The 13,686-nt window shown below is 42.2% G+C and overlaps 1 protein-coding gene across 1 annotated transcript in view; it reads right to left on the reverse strand.

Annotated features, from left to right (window-relative positions):
• LOC138283526 (mucin-5B-like) overlaps window positions 1-13,686 on the reverse strand; it is a 466,047-nt gene that overhangs the window by 228,602 nt on the left and 223,759 nt on the right. The window contains exon 12 of the mRNA XM_069221466.1: window positions 12,397-12,469. Within this exon, the coding sequence (XP_069077567.1) occupies window positions 12,397-12,469 (73 nt within the window). The remainder of the gene's footprint in view (window positions 1-12,396; window positions 12,470-13,686) is intronic.

Below are 13,686 nucleotides of genomic sequence, written 5' to 3' on the forward strand. Positions count from 1 at the left end.
AAAGCAGGAGGGGTAGGAGAGGTAGGAGTAAATGTTATGAAAGAGATGGAGGGAGTCAAAACGAGATCTCGGGACAAGCAGTTATGAATTCTGATGATGTGTTTTCTATCAATATAGTGAACCTGACAAATATGGAACTGACAACAGGGACTAAAAGTCTCCTAGCAAAGGGTATCAGTTATTGTCCTAGTAACTTTGGTGACCCTTGTAATTCTAAAATTGACCTATTTAAGTTTGTCCGCAAATTGAAACTTAAAAAATACTTTCAACAGAATTCCTCTAGCGTCATGAGTATTGATGCTACTGCTCCTGTTTTGAGTACTATATCTATTGAGGATGTTCGAGATACTGCAATCCTAATCTCTCTAGCTGAACGTGACGAAGATCCTGACATTACTGCCAGAATTTTAGATGATCTAGATGTTACATCAAACAGAAGTGTTTCTAGTGGACTTAAAAGGAAATCTAGGTGGACTCCGAGATCCTTGGGTTTGAATTCCCTAGACAAGTTTTTTGATATAGTGTGTGAAGACTTCGATAACTATTTAACTAAGAATAAGTATCGATATACCTCGAGTAACTTGAGTACAGAGGAATTAACTGCACTACAAGAACTCAAGCAGAACAAAAATATCATCATTAGACAAGCGGACAAGGGTGGGAATGTGGTCATTATGAACAGAGTAGATTATGATAATGAGATTTTGGCGCAATTGAATGACTTGTCATGCTATGAGAGGATCACACATAATCCAGTCCCTAGTCTTGCATATATGATTAACAACAAATTAATGATATGGCAACAACAAGGGTTACTTAATAAAGATGAATATCTATATCTAAAAATACACCATCCTCGTTATCCGTGCATTTATACTTTGCCTAAAATTCATAAAGGTTTACCTTTCCCACCTGGGAGACCAATTGCATCAGGCATACTTGGTCCTACAGAGAAACTTTCAGAATATGTGGACTGTTTTTTACAACCATTGGTTCATAATCTTCCTTCTTTCATTAGAGATACCACGCATATTCTTAGCACTTTGAATGATGTGGAATGGGACAGTAACATGCTATTGGTGACTTTAGACGTGGTATCTCTGTATACTTGTATTAATCATGATGTGGGCATAGAGGCCTTGAAATTTTTCCTTAACAAGAGATCAGCAAGCTTGTGGGATCACACAATGATGTTATTGGAAATGGTTAACATGATTACAACTAATAATTTCTTTTTATTTAACAACATGTGGTTTCGACAAAAATGTGGTGTGGCGATGGGTTCCAAGTTCTCTCCATCCTATGCTAACCTGTTCATGGGATGGTTTGAACACACTTGGATTTGGGGCCCTAATTCTGTTAATTGGCAAACACATATAGGGGGTTATTCTAACTTTGGAGGAGGTGTTAATCCGTCCCAAAAGTGACGGAAAAGTGACGGATTTACCACCAGCTGTATTACGAGTCCATTATATCCTATGGAACTCGTAATACGGCTGGTGGTATATCCGTCACTTTACCGTCACTTTTGGGACGGATTAACACTCCTCCAAAGTTAGAATAACCCCCATACTGTTTTGGGGTCGGTATATAGATGACTGTATAATGATCTGGACAGGCGGGGAAGCAAAACTTAAGGAATTTTGTAGTTTCTTAAATTCTAACAATATGAATGTGAAATTTACGTACCAATATAGTGCGGCTAGGATTGAATTTTTGGATGTTGAACTATTTATACTTGAAGACAGAATTCATAGTAGGCTTTTCCGTAAGGCGACCGCCTGTAATTCCATTCTGCATGCTGAAAGTGCACACCCCAGAAATCAGGTGGCATCAATTCCCTTTGGAGAATTTTTGAGGGCAAGACGTAACTGTAGTATAGATTCGGAGTTTGTGACCCAGATGAATGACATGGAAAGGAGGTTTTTAGCACGGGGTTATTCTAATAAGATTATTAAGAAAGCGCAATTGAAAGCCAGACATATAGATAGAAAAGAGACTTTAAAACTCAAAGTTCTAAAAGAGACCAAGGAGACTTCTAATGTAGTGAGATTTATAACAGATTTTAATGATGCTTCCTTGATACTGAAGAGATTTATGAATAAGCACTGGAATCTACTTACGCAGGATGAGACATTGAGGGACGTGGTGACTGGAGGAGTCATCACATCTTTTCGTAAAGGCAGAACCTTGAGAAATATACTGAGTCCTAGCTACACCACCATCTCCCCGACAAAAACATGGTTACCTCAGAGAGGGGTGGGTTTTTACAAATGTGGCTCTTGCGGGGTTTGTCGGTGGGCATGTCATAAAAGGCAAGAATTCTGTCATGACGGTAAAACATTTGTTCTATGTTCCATTATTGATTGCAACTCCAATTTTGTAAGGTTAATTCTAGGAAAAACTCCCTATCATCCAAGGTGAAATACCCACATACCAGTTAAGTTAAACATTTGTCTCTGTCGTTACTGCCCTGCTTTCATCAATGTGGTGGTTAAAGTTAGATTTAATTTGAATTACCTCTGACAGGCTTCAAGAACTTCAACCTTCTTCATTGAAAATGTAATAACATGAGAAGCTGATTTACTCAGTCCATCACTTACAAAAGTTTTACCATTTAAGTCTCCCTACAAACACATTAGGGGAAAACATCTATTTATAAACTGCAGTGTTACAAACACATACGTCGCTAAGACACCGATTCTATCCGCAAATCTACCATAATTGTAAAGGAGACATCCTGTGTGTTTCACAATGTGTCAGAACGTGCCAAAAAGGGTTATTTGCATTAAGAGTGGAACTATTATTGGAAATTCTCAGTTTGGCATATCAGGGATGTTTTGAGCACCAGCTGCCCTTTCCCTTTGTCTGAGTTTAGATTTTGCACCTCACACAGGAACCAATGCGGCATGACTGTATTCCAGACAAGCTACTCTAAGAATCTCAAAGTGATGTTACACTCCTGCCGAAAATTAAAAACGTACTGCTTGATTTAATTGTTCTAGTGATATGTGCTGCAGGAATTACGTAGTTAAAAATTCATTCACACCTATTAGTGTTTGCTCTACGGATGACAGTGGTTAAGAGTGCAACCTCATGCAGGGATTTGTGGAGCCGACTATTTCTGAAAGGCAGGTCCGCTCTATAGCTTTCTATGCAATATGAGAGACAGAATATATATATATATATATATATATATATATATATATATATATATATATATACACACACACACACACACACACACACACATATATATATATATATATATATATATATATATATATATATATAAACATACAAAGGTTAAAGTTTAGACTTCGCTCAAAAAGTCTCTCTTATCGCTGTTTGGCAGGCTATCGAGAACAAAAGTAGTGACAACAAAATAGCTTGCCAAAAATCTTGAGGAACAGAACATTGTAATGGTAAGTGTATATAGATAGTTAGAACTAGGGATGCTGACAGCTCCATTGAAATCAATGGAGCAACAGTCGGCTAAAAACATTGCTATATGCTCTCTTCTGCTGCAGCGCCCTAATATACCTCTGGCTCTCCCTCGCCCCTGTATCTCCTAAGGATATTTCGGCTTCACAGAGGAATGAGAGAGGTAGAGGCTGTGAGAGAGTGCTTGAAGGACTGTGAGTAAGTGCTTGACAGTGCCACTGTCAGGACCAGATAGGTCTTTTATTCCACCAGGCATTTCCCCTGTGTCATGGAACCCTGGGATGCTGGTTTTGAAACTGCAGGCTGTTGGTGCATACAGTGTTCCCAGCTCTCCAAGGTTAGTTGCAACAGGAACAAGGAGTATTCAAGAGAGAGAGAAAAAGAGTGAGTGGGGAGGGAAGGTAGAGAGAAAGAAATCAGCGAGGGAGAAGAGAAAGAGGGGAGATGGAGAAATAGAATGGATGAAAACACTGAGAGTAAGCGAGTTGACAAGGAGAGCAGTTCTGATTCGAGCATTTTTGCCAGGGATGCTTTTGGTTCCCCAGTCCAGGCCTGGTCACTGGTGCTGTGGAAGAAAAGAGGGGATTTTTAAGAGGGGATTTTGTCCTTGACTCCTGTGTGTACCTTGGCTCTGCCAAATGGAGAAAAACAATTTGGTAGAGGTGAAGGAGGATTAGGCATACTGGCACCCACTTTCACACTCCTGCTGTTAGTATGACGTGTTTGACAGCTAACTATTATGACTGTGAACAGAAATGTGAAAGGCTTAGAAGGTTTGGAGCCATGGCCATGGGGCGATTTAACCCCCCTTTGTTTTCAAGGGGAATTTCTTTTTAAATAAAACATTCTGCTTTCATGAGGAGGAATGTTCCAAAAGCTTTACACCTTTGCTATAATGGTCTGTGCTAGCAGTTGATGCCCTTCAGTCTTGTTATAGGTCCTAACCATTGGTTCAGGCCTATAATGCTGGCTAGATTCTATAATGATATGCAATAAGGCTGTAGCGTGTATCCGTAATTCTTAATTCCACATAAACATATCTTGGTGGATACATGTGGAGCTAAGATTAGTTGACCTATAGCTACCTATATATACTCAACTTCTTGGTGGTCTGGTAGTTTATAGTTTTGCCATAATAATTTGGCAGATCAGTATTAAAACTTGGCTGGTTTGATAAATCTATCAGACATCAGGAAGGAGTTCCAACAGAAGCCAGCTTTGGTCTTATAGTAAAATAGCTATGTTAGACCTGACAGCCTTAGGGTAGTCACCCCTAACTTTTTGCCTGCCTCCCTCCACTTTTTGGACACTGTTTTTGCTGGTTTATAGACTCTGCGCACTTTACCCCTGCTAAACAGGGCTAAAGTGCATATGCTCTCTCCCCTAAAATATGGTAACCTGGAATCATACCTGATTGGACTATTAATTTACTTATAAGTCCCTAGTAAGGTGCCCTCTATGTGCATAGGGCTGGTAAATTAAATGCTACTGGTGGGCCAGCAGCACTGGTGGTGCCACCCACTTAAGTAGCCCCTTCTCCTGGTCTCAGGCCTGCCATTGCAAGGCCTGTGTGTGCAGTTTCACTGCCACATCCACTTGGCATTTAAAAGTTCTTGCCAAGCCTAGAAGTCCCCTTTTTCTACATATAAGTCACCCTTAATATGTGCCCTAGGTGACCCCTAGGGCAGGGTGCTGTGTAGGTAAAAGGCAGGACATGTACCTGGGTAGTTATATGTCCTGGTAGTGTAAAACTCCTAAATTCGTTTTCACACTACTGTGAGGCCTGCTCCCTTCATAGGCTAACATTGGGGCTGCCCTCATACACTGTTGAAGTGGCAGCTGCTGATCTGAAAGGAGCAGGAAGGTAATATTTAGTATGGCCAGAATGGTAATACAAAATCCTACTGACTGGTGAAGTCGGATTTAATATTACTATTCTAGAAATGCCACTTTTAGAAAGTGAGCATTTCTTTGCACTTAAATCCTTCTGTGCCTTACAATCCACGTCTGGCTGGGCTTGGTTGACAGCTCCTTGTGCATTCACTCAGACACACCCCAAACACAGGGTACTCAGCCTCACTGCATACATCTGCATTTTGAATGGGTCTTCCTGGGCTGGGAGGGTGGAGGGCCTGCTCTCACACAAAGGACTGCCACACCCCCTACTGGGACCCTGGCAGACAGGATTGAACTGAAAGGGGACCTGGTGCACTTCTTAGCCACTCTTTGAAGTCTCCCCCACCTTCAAAGGCACATTTGGGTATAAAACAGGGCCTCTGCCCTACCTCACCAGACACTTGCTGGAGAAGAAACCTGAACCAGAAACTACATCCTGCCAAGAAGAACTGCCTGGCTGCTCAAAGGACCCACCTGCCTGCTTTCTACAAAGGACTGCTGCGTTGCTGTTGCCCTGCTGCCTTGCTGAACTCTTGTCTGGCTGTGAAAGTGCTCTCCAAGGGCTTGGATAGAGCTTGCCTCCTGTTCCTTGAAGTCTCAGGACCAAAAAGACTTCTCTCTTTTACTTGGACGCTCCGTGCGCCGAAAATTTCGACGCACAGCTTGTTTCGCGGCGAGAAAAACGCTGCACTCCGACGCTGATCGACGCAACGCTCTTGGGACGATCGAAGATCCGACGCACGGCCTCGCAAGGATAACGCCGCCCGACCTCTAGAGGAGAAATCGACGCAACGCCTGCCGTGAGATCGTAATTTCAACGCGCAGCCCCGCAGATCGAAGTCTAGAGGAGAAATCGACGCGACGCCTGCCGTGAGATCGTAATTTCGACGCGCAGCCCTGCAGACCGACGCGCAGCCGGAGAACAAGCAGGAAAATCCACGCACAGACCCGGGACATCTGGTAATCCCCGCGATACACAGAAAGAGACTGTCCGCGCGCCGGAAAACGACGCCTGACTTCCCCGCGTGGAAAATAACGACGCAAGTTCGTGTGTGCTGGGGAGAAATCGACTCACACACCCTTTTTCCACGCACCTCTTCTCTTGTGGCCCTCTGAGGAGATTTTTCCACGCTAAACCAGGTACTTGTGCTTGAAAGAGACTTTGTTTATATTCTAAAGACTTAAGACACTTTGGGGGTTATTCTAACTTTGGAGGAGTGTTAATCCGTCCCAAAAGTGACGGTAAAGTGACGGATATACCACCAGCCGTATTACGAGTTCCATAGGATATAATGGACTCGTAATACGGCTGGTGGTAAATCCGTCACTTTTCCGTCACTTTTGGGATGGATTAACACCTCCTCCAAAGTTAGAATAACCCCCTTTATATCACTTTTCAGTGATATCTCTACAATTTCCCATTGCAACTTTATTCTTTTTGACCTACAATTATCCTGATAAATATTATATATTTTTCTAAACACTGTGTGGTGTATTTTTGTGGTGCTATATGGTGGTATTGTATGATTTATTGCACAAATACTTTACACATTGCCTTCTAAGTTAAGCCTGACTGCTCGTGCCAAGCTACCAGAGGGTGGGCACAGGATAATCTTGGATTGTGTGTGACTTACCCTGACTAGAGTGAGGGCTTTTGCTTGGACAGGGGGTAACCTGACTGCCAACCAAAAACCCCATTTCTAACAAGCTACTTCCTAGCCCTTCGTGAAATATCAAGAAAAACATTCAGGGGCAGATTTAACAGCCACTAGCGCCACTGGAGTGTCACTTTTTGTGACGCTCCAGTGGCGCTAACCACTGCTCCATATTTACAAGTAGGTGTGACGCCACTTTTTGTGGTGTTACGCCTCCTTGAAAATATGGGCCCAGAGGGGCATGCAACGGGAGTTGCAGTGGGCGTTCCACCACAACACCCATTGCTTTTGACGCTGCCTCAGATTTATGAGTTGTTGTAAACCTGAAGCAGTGCCAAAACCTAACGCTACCCCAGGGGTGGCATTAGCATGGCAAAACAAGGAAGAATGCTTTTATTACTCCTTGTTTTTGCATTTTCTATGTGTGCTGTATTTTGCACCACACATAGAAGAAGCAAAATGCCATGGATTATTCTTTATGTGCAGGAAGGGGTCCTATCCCGCACATAAACAATCGTTCCGAAATGATGTTTTGGTACTTCTATGTGTGCTGCCTTTTGCAGCACACATAGAAGTGCCAACTCACCATAATTGATTGTTTATGTGCAGGAAGGGACACCTTCCTGCACAAAAACAATTTATCCCCTCAATGCAAGTACCCCTGCACTATAGTGCAAGGATGCCTACGTTAGTGCAGACAGATTAATTTAGTGCCAGTGCAGTGGGAAACACAGGCTGCACCGTATTCCTGTAAATACAGCGCATCCCTGAGTTTCAAAAGTGGCACAGCGCTGCATTTTTTTGGTGCAGCACTGCGCTGCAGCACTTTGGCTTAAATCAGGGCCTGAATGTCCCCTATACTTCTAATATTTTAAAAGTAAAGTGACACTTCTGGGTATGATCCTGGACAAGTACTGTGTTTAGCTGCTTAATAAATTATGACTCATTATTTGGAAAGGAAAAAAATCCTTGAATTCGTGACTAATTTCATGCAGACGCATCCTTCAATAATAATAATTGAAGAGTAAGCATTGTTAAATGTGCATCCCCACCCTATTTTTATGTTTAGTTCATGCCATGTTAAACTACAAAAGGCACAGATTTTTTCGATTGCTCAACTACCTACAGATTTTACATATCAATCTTCTGCAGAGGAGATGCAGTTGGGAATAATGGCAGGAAAGTAATCCTTAGTGGGCGGGTTGTCCGATGCTTAATCAATTTAGGTAGCCCAACACAAAAAAAAAATGCATCCCATTTCAGGGTTTCTGAAAATACATCACAGCAGTCATCATATTTTTAAGATTATGGTAATGTAAGCAAAAATTTGGATAAGACACAGATACTAGCTCTAAATCGGACAGAATTTTAAAGGAAGCGCATGGTGTTTCCCATGATACTTCAGGAAATGCTAGGCTAATTACACAGAGCGCTCACTGGAAATCTTCAAGAACGGCGTCTTGAGCAACGTCTGCCCTTTGTCCTTTGTTTACATTTGTATTATGTGCCTTTCGCCAACCACAGCAACTTTGAGAGCAGGCCTACCTTTCAGGCAAGCTGCTTTAAGAATCACAGTGCGGTATCGCTTCATTTGAAAATTAGAAACATACTGTGCCCAGATGCCATTATATCTCCTACATCAGTCATTTACACATCTGAGTTGACCATCACAGTAGGACAGGCCTTATATATCACCAGGTATTTCCACAGTGGTCTGGGACCCTATGAGACCGGTTCTGAAAACTCAGGGCCGCTCCTGGTGCCTTTGTCACTTTCCAAGCATCCTAAGGTTAGCTGGAGGAGAAGGCTTCAAGAGAGATATAAAGAGAAGGAGGAAGGTGAAAGGAAGAAAGAAAGTGATCAGAGAGAGAGAGAGCTGAGATGGAGGGAGAGAGATATGTGGATGGAAAGTGAGATCATGTAGCATGAGAAGTTGAAAGGGGCAGGGCTGGTTTGAGCATTTTTGCCGGGGCTGCTTTTAGTTCTTCAGTCCGGCGCAGTCTGACATTCAAAACCGTGCCATAGGCTGGGCAACAGAAAGAAGAGTACATCTTAATACATTAGGGTGTGCTTCACACATCAGATTGTTTTTATTTCTGTAAACAAATACATGGTGAAGTGCACTGAATACATACCTTGTTGAATTAATATGTTATCCCCTAGGTGGTATAATAAAGCCCATTACTTTCAGGGCTGGACTGTAATAGAAGCGCTTGTTTCACTTTTTGTTGTTTCAGCTTACAGTCACACAAGAAAGGCCTCGCACTTCCCAGTAACAATGCTCGAAAAGCAAACTCAGGCATTTAAGTAGCAAGTGGGGGATAGCATGCAATTGTCCATTTTCAACAAGATACTGATGTGTGCAAACCTAAAATGTGCCTCATTTTTTCTACACAAATTTCATCTGATTTATCTTGTACAAACTGTGTGGTTATTTGTATAGTGCAAACATAAACTGAAAGGTTGAGGAGCACTGGACAAGGTCAAAGACAGTGACACAATCAGAGATTGATTCTAGATAGGAGTTCTGGGTTCTTGGAGGGGAGGGGAGGGAAGTATGGTCACAACGTAAAAAGTGCTGTGTGTGGGAAATAGATAGAATTAGTCACCAGAAAAAGCAGAGAAACGTTGGTGATGTTCCATTTTGCATTAATAATATGACAACCCTGATTAAAGTTGTGAGTACTGTCCCATTAAAAGTACAAATGTGCTGGGAATAGCTGCGGTGAATAAGTTAAAAACCTTCATCAACACTCGTTCTGGTAGAAACTCTATCTATTCACAGATTCCTTCACTTTGAACATTACCCGGGCATCAGACTGAATTAAGAAACCTTTCAGCAGTACCTTGCCATGAGGTGGCACTATACAGCTCCGCACTGATGCCATTTCACTCCGTAAATGACGTGCTGAGCCTATATAGACGTCAGCCCTGGGCTCTGACATCAGTTGCTTTACAGGCTGTCCATGACCCCAGACACATAGCTCCAAGAGCAAATTGAATGTGACCAGTGAACAGATAAATAGACTTGGTATCTTAGTAATGGATAGAGTCTAATCACAGTAAGAGGAAATGGGGGAGGGGGGTTGGTGAGGAATCCGGGGCTAGCTAGATCCTCTACCAGAAATTACCAAAGGCAAGTAACCTGTTCCTGTGATAGAGATTTCTAATGGCAGATTCCTCACTCTTCGACTTTTCAACCTTGGCGTGGTCTCCCTTATTTTTTTGCCTCTGTTTTTCAGGTTGTTGATGTGTGCTGGACTCTGATTTTGCTGTTTTTGTTACTCTGGTCACTTTACCACTGCTAACCAGTGCTAAAGTCCAAGTGCTCCTTTACAAAATGTGTATGTACTTGGCTTATCCATGATTGGCATATTTGATTTACTAGTAAGTCCCTAGTAAAGTGCACTAGAGGTGCCAGGGCCTGTAAATCAAATGCTACTAGTAGGCCTGTAGCACTGGTTGAGCTACCCACATAAGTAGTTCTGTAATCATGTCTTAGACCGGCCAATGCAGTGTCTGTGTGCGCAGTTTTAACTGTAAATTCGACTTGGCAAGTGTACTCACTTGCCAGTCCTAAACCTTCCCTTTTCTTACATATAAGACACCCCTAAGGTAGGCCCTGGGTAGCCCCAAGGCAGGCTGCAGTGTATGGGTAAGGTAGGACATATAATAATGTGTTTTATATATCCTAACAGTGACATTTTGCTAAATTTGTTTTTCACTGTTGCAAAGCCTGTCCCTCTCATAGGTTAACATAGGGGCTAACTTTAAATCAGACTAAAGTGTAGATTCCCTATGGGAGCGGATGGCCATGTGAAGTTTGGGGTCTCTGAGCTCACAATCTAAAAACACATCTTTTAGTAAAGTTGATTTGAAGATTGTGTGTTTGAAAATGCCACTTTCAGAAAGTGAGTATTTTCTTGCTTATACCATTTCTGTGACTCTGCCTGTTTGTGGATTCCCTGTCTGAGGCAAGTTTGACAGTTGGGCTGGTCGCACCTCACACTAGACAGTGATACAAAGGGAGCTGGGGTGTAGTCTGCATTTCCTGATGAGCCATCGGTGCTAGGAGGGAGGGGAGCAGTGGTCACTTAAACCTGAAAGGGCTGTGCCTGGCCTCACACAATGCAGTCTCCAACCCCCTGGTGAGTGTCTGGGGCCTGGCCTGGGGCCTGGCCTGGGCAAGGCAGGATTTCACATTCAAGGAGGCCGACTTCAAAGGACAAATTGGATAAAAAAAGGGCACCCAAAATCACAGACTTTAGAACACTTCTGGAAACCAAGAGGAACCTCTGCTGCTTCTGCAAGTGTAAGAGGGCAGAGACTGGGCTTGTGTGCCTTCCAACTTGTGGAGATCTCCAAGGGCTTGATTTAGAGTTTGCCTCCTGTTGTTTGAAGTCTCAGGGTCAGCAAAGACTTCTCTCTGCCAGCACTTGGAGTCTCCGGGAAGACTCCTAATCTGCCATGTGGTGCCCATCCAGTTCCTGGGACCCTGAAAGGAGAAGCTGGTAGCCTATGAGGAGGAAATCCACGCAGAGAGCGCTGTGCGGGGAAAAGATCAACGCAACTCTGATCTGTGGCTGAAAATCAACACTCGCCGGAAATGCAACCGAAGAATCAATGCAAAGAGCTGGAGAAACGGCATGCAGCATCGCTGACGGAGGCTGGGAGATCACAACCCCAGCTGCGTGATTTTCGGATCATCGTGCAGCTGGATTTCCAAAGCAAACAACACTGGGGGTGTAAAAACAATGCAAAGCCTGCCCGGACCCAAGAGTGCGGACCGGATCGACGCATCGCTGTCCTGCAGAGAGAAGAAACGACGCACCTGACCCGATTAAAGGAGAAATGATGAAAGGTCTCTCTCAGGAGTGAAATCGACGCACTGTAAGACCTTTTTGATGCACACTAGACCGTGTGGGGTTATTTTTGACGCACCCAAGGTACATTTTCATGCTAACAGTGTTAGTGTGTGTTTTAAACTACATAAACACTCTTTTTGCTTTTTAATTGATAACGTGACTTGTGTATTGTTGATTTTTGTTGTTTAGGTCTTGTTTTGATTAGATAAATATTTCCTATATTTCTAAACCTGTGTTGTGTCATTTTGTTATGTTTTCATTAAGTTACTGTGTGTGTTGGTACAAATACTTTACACCCAGCACTCTGAAGTTAAGTCTACTGCTCTGCCAAGCAACCAAGGGGATAAATAGTAGGGGTTAGCTGAGGGTGATTCTCTTTTACCCTGAATAGAGTGAGGGTCTTTGCTTGAACAGGGGGTAACCTGACTGTCAACCAAAGACCCCATTTCTAACACTGATCAAGCAATGTAGCACTGACATAACTAATAAAAGCTGCAGTCTGAGGTACTGTTAATGCCATGAGATGCAGAACTCACCCTCGGAGTAAGGAAACTGAGTGACGGATTCACTGCTGATGGTGACACTGCCCGAACTGTCAATCACGATGACCTGTTATGAGAAACTGAGATTTAGTAAACCATGCACATACATGTACACAATAATAACAATATAAAATATTTTGCTTTCCTATCATTGAACATTTAATCATTTGTATTTTCATTTTATTGGAAAATTATCATAGCTCTCAGGTCACATAAACGAGGATGCGGGGCATTTGGGAACAAATATTGCTCAGCCAAAAGACAATTAATAAAATGTATGTCTTGTAACAGAACCAATAAATGAAAAGAAACCTGTACATTTACACTGCAGTTAATATCTTCTGAGCAATAAGACTGTGTGAAGAGCATTTTTGCAGGTCCCAGGCATTTTTGTTTTTCGATTTCTTCTTTTAGGTGCTGGGGACATTAAGGTCTTGATTACAAGTGGGTTGTTTTTTCCGACCCATGCAAACCTCTGTATACACATAGGTCAAAATTACGAGTTTGATGTTATATAACACATTCAATAATTATTAAATATGTAAGAAACGTTAATCTTCATTACATTTTGTCCAGTCAAACCTACCAAAATTTAACGGGAGGACAACATAGGCTATTTACTGCATCATGCAGATTTTTGTGCATTAAACACAAAAATGAATGTGTTAATCCCCGCGAACTCGTAATGGGTGCTATTTATTGCACTTGATAAATAATGTATCCCATTGTATCATTATTTATTACGTGTGAGATACATAGTACTAAAACTTATAATCAGGGTCTAAGGACCACTTGTAAAATGGTGTAATAGAGATCACTGCAGAGACTTGATACAGAGACCACTTGAAAATCTGTCCATGGCTCTATTGTGGCGCTTGGCTATATCAAAGGAGAAATAAAGGGAAGCTTTGGAAGTCTTTCTCTTTCGAATCTATGCAGACTTTTTCGCCTGTGAGTTGTTGAACATGCACCTCTACTGCAGATCATATGGGGCTGCTGAGTAAAGAAGGATAGTGATGTCTTGGTTCTGTAACAACAGTAGCTTGGTGTAATAATATAATCATTGGTGTGGCTATATATACATGTATGTATGCGTATATATATATATTTTTTTCGCACTGATAGTAATTATAGCTAGGACCTAGTTTCTATAAGAAAAGTGTTTTTTGTTTTGCTAATACATTTGGTGCTGTTTGACACATTTTCACAATTTGATTAAAATTAGTACGACAGTCAGTTCAGCTGCTGTGTTGAATGTTTTGTGGTGATTTGTCAAGCAGGGGC

This window comes from Pleurodeles waltl, chromosome 3_1, assembly GCF_031143425.1.
Source record: "Pleurodeles waltl isolate 20211129_DDA chromosome 3_1, aPleWal1.hap1.20221129, whole genome shotgun sequence".
Classification (NCBI taxonomy): domain Eukaryota; kingdom Metazoa; phylum Chordata; class Amphibia; order Caudata; family Salamandridae; genus Pleurodeles; species Pleurodeles waltl.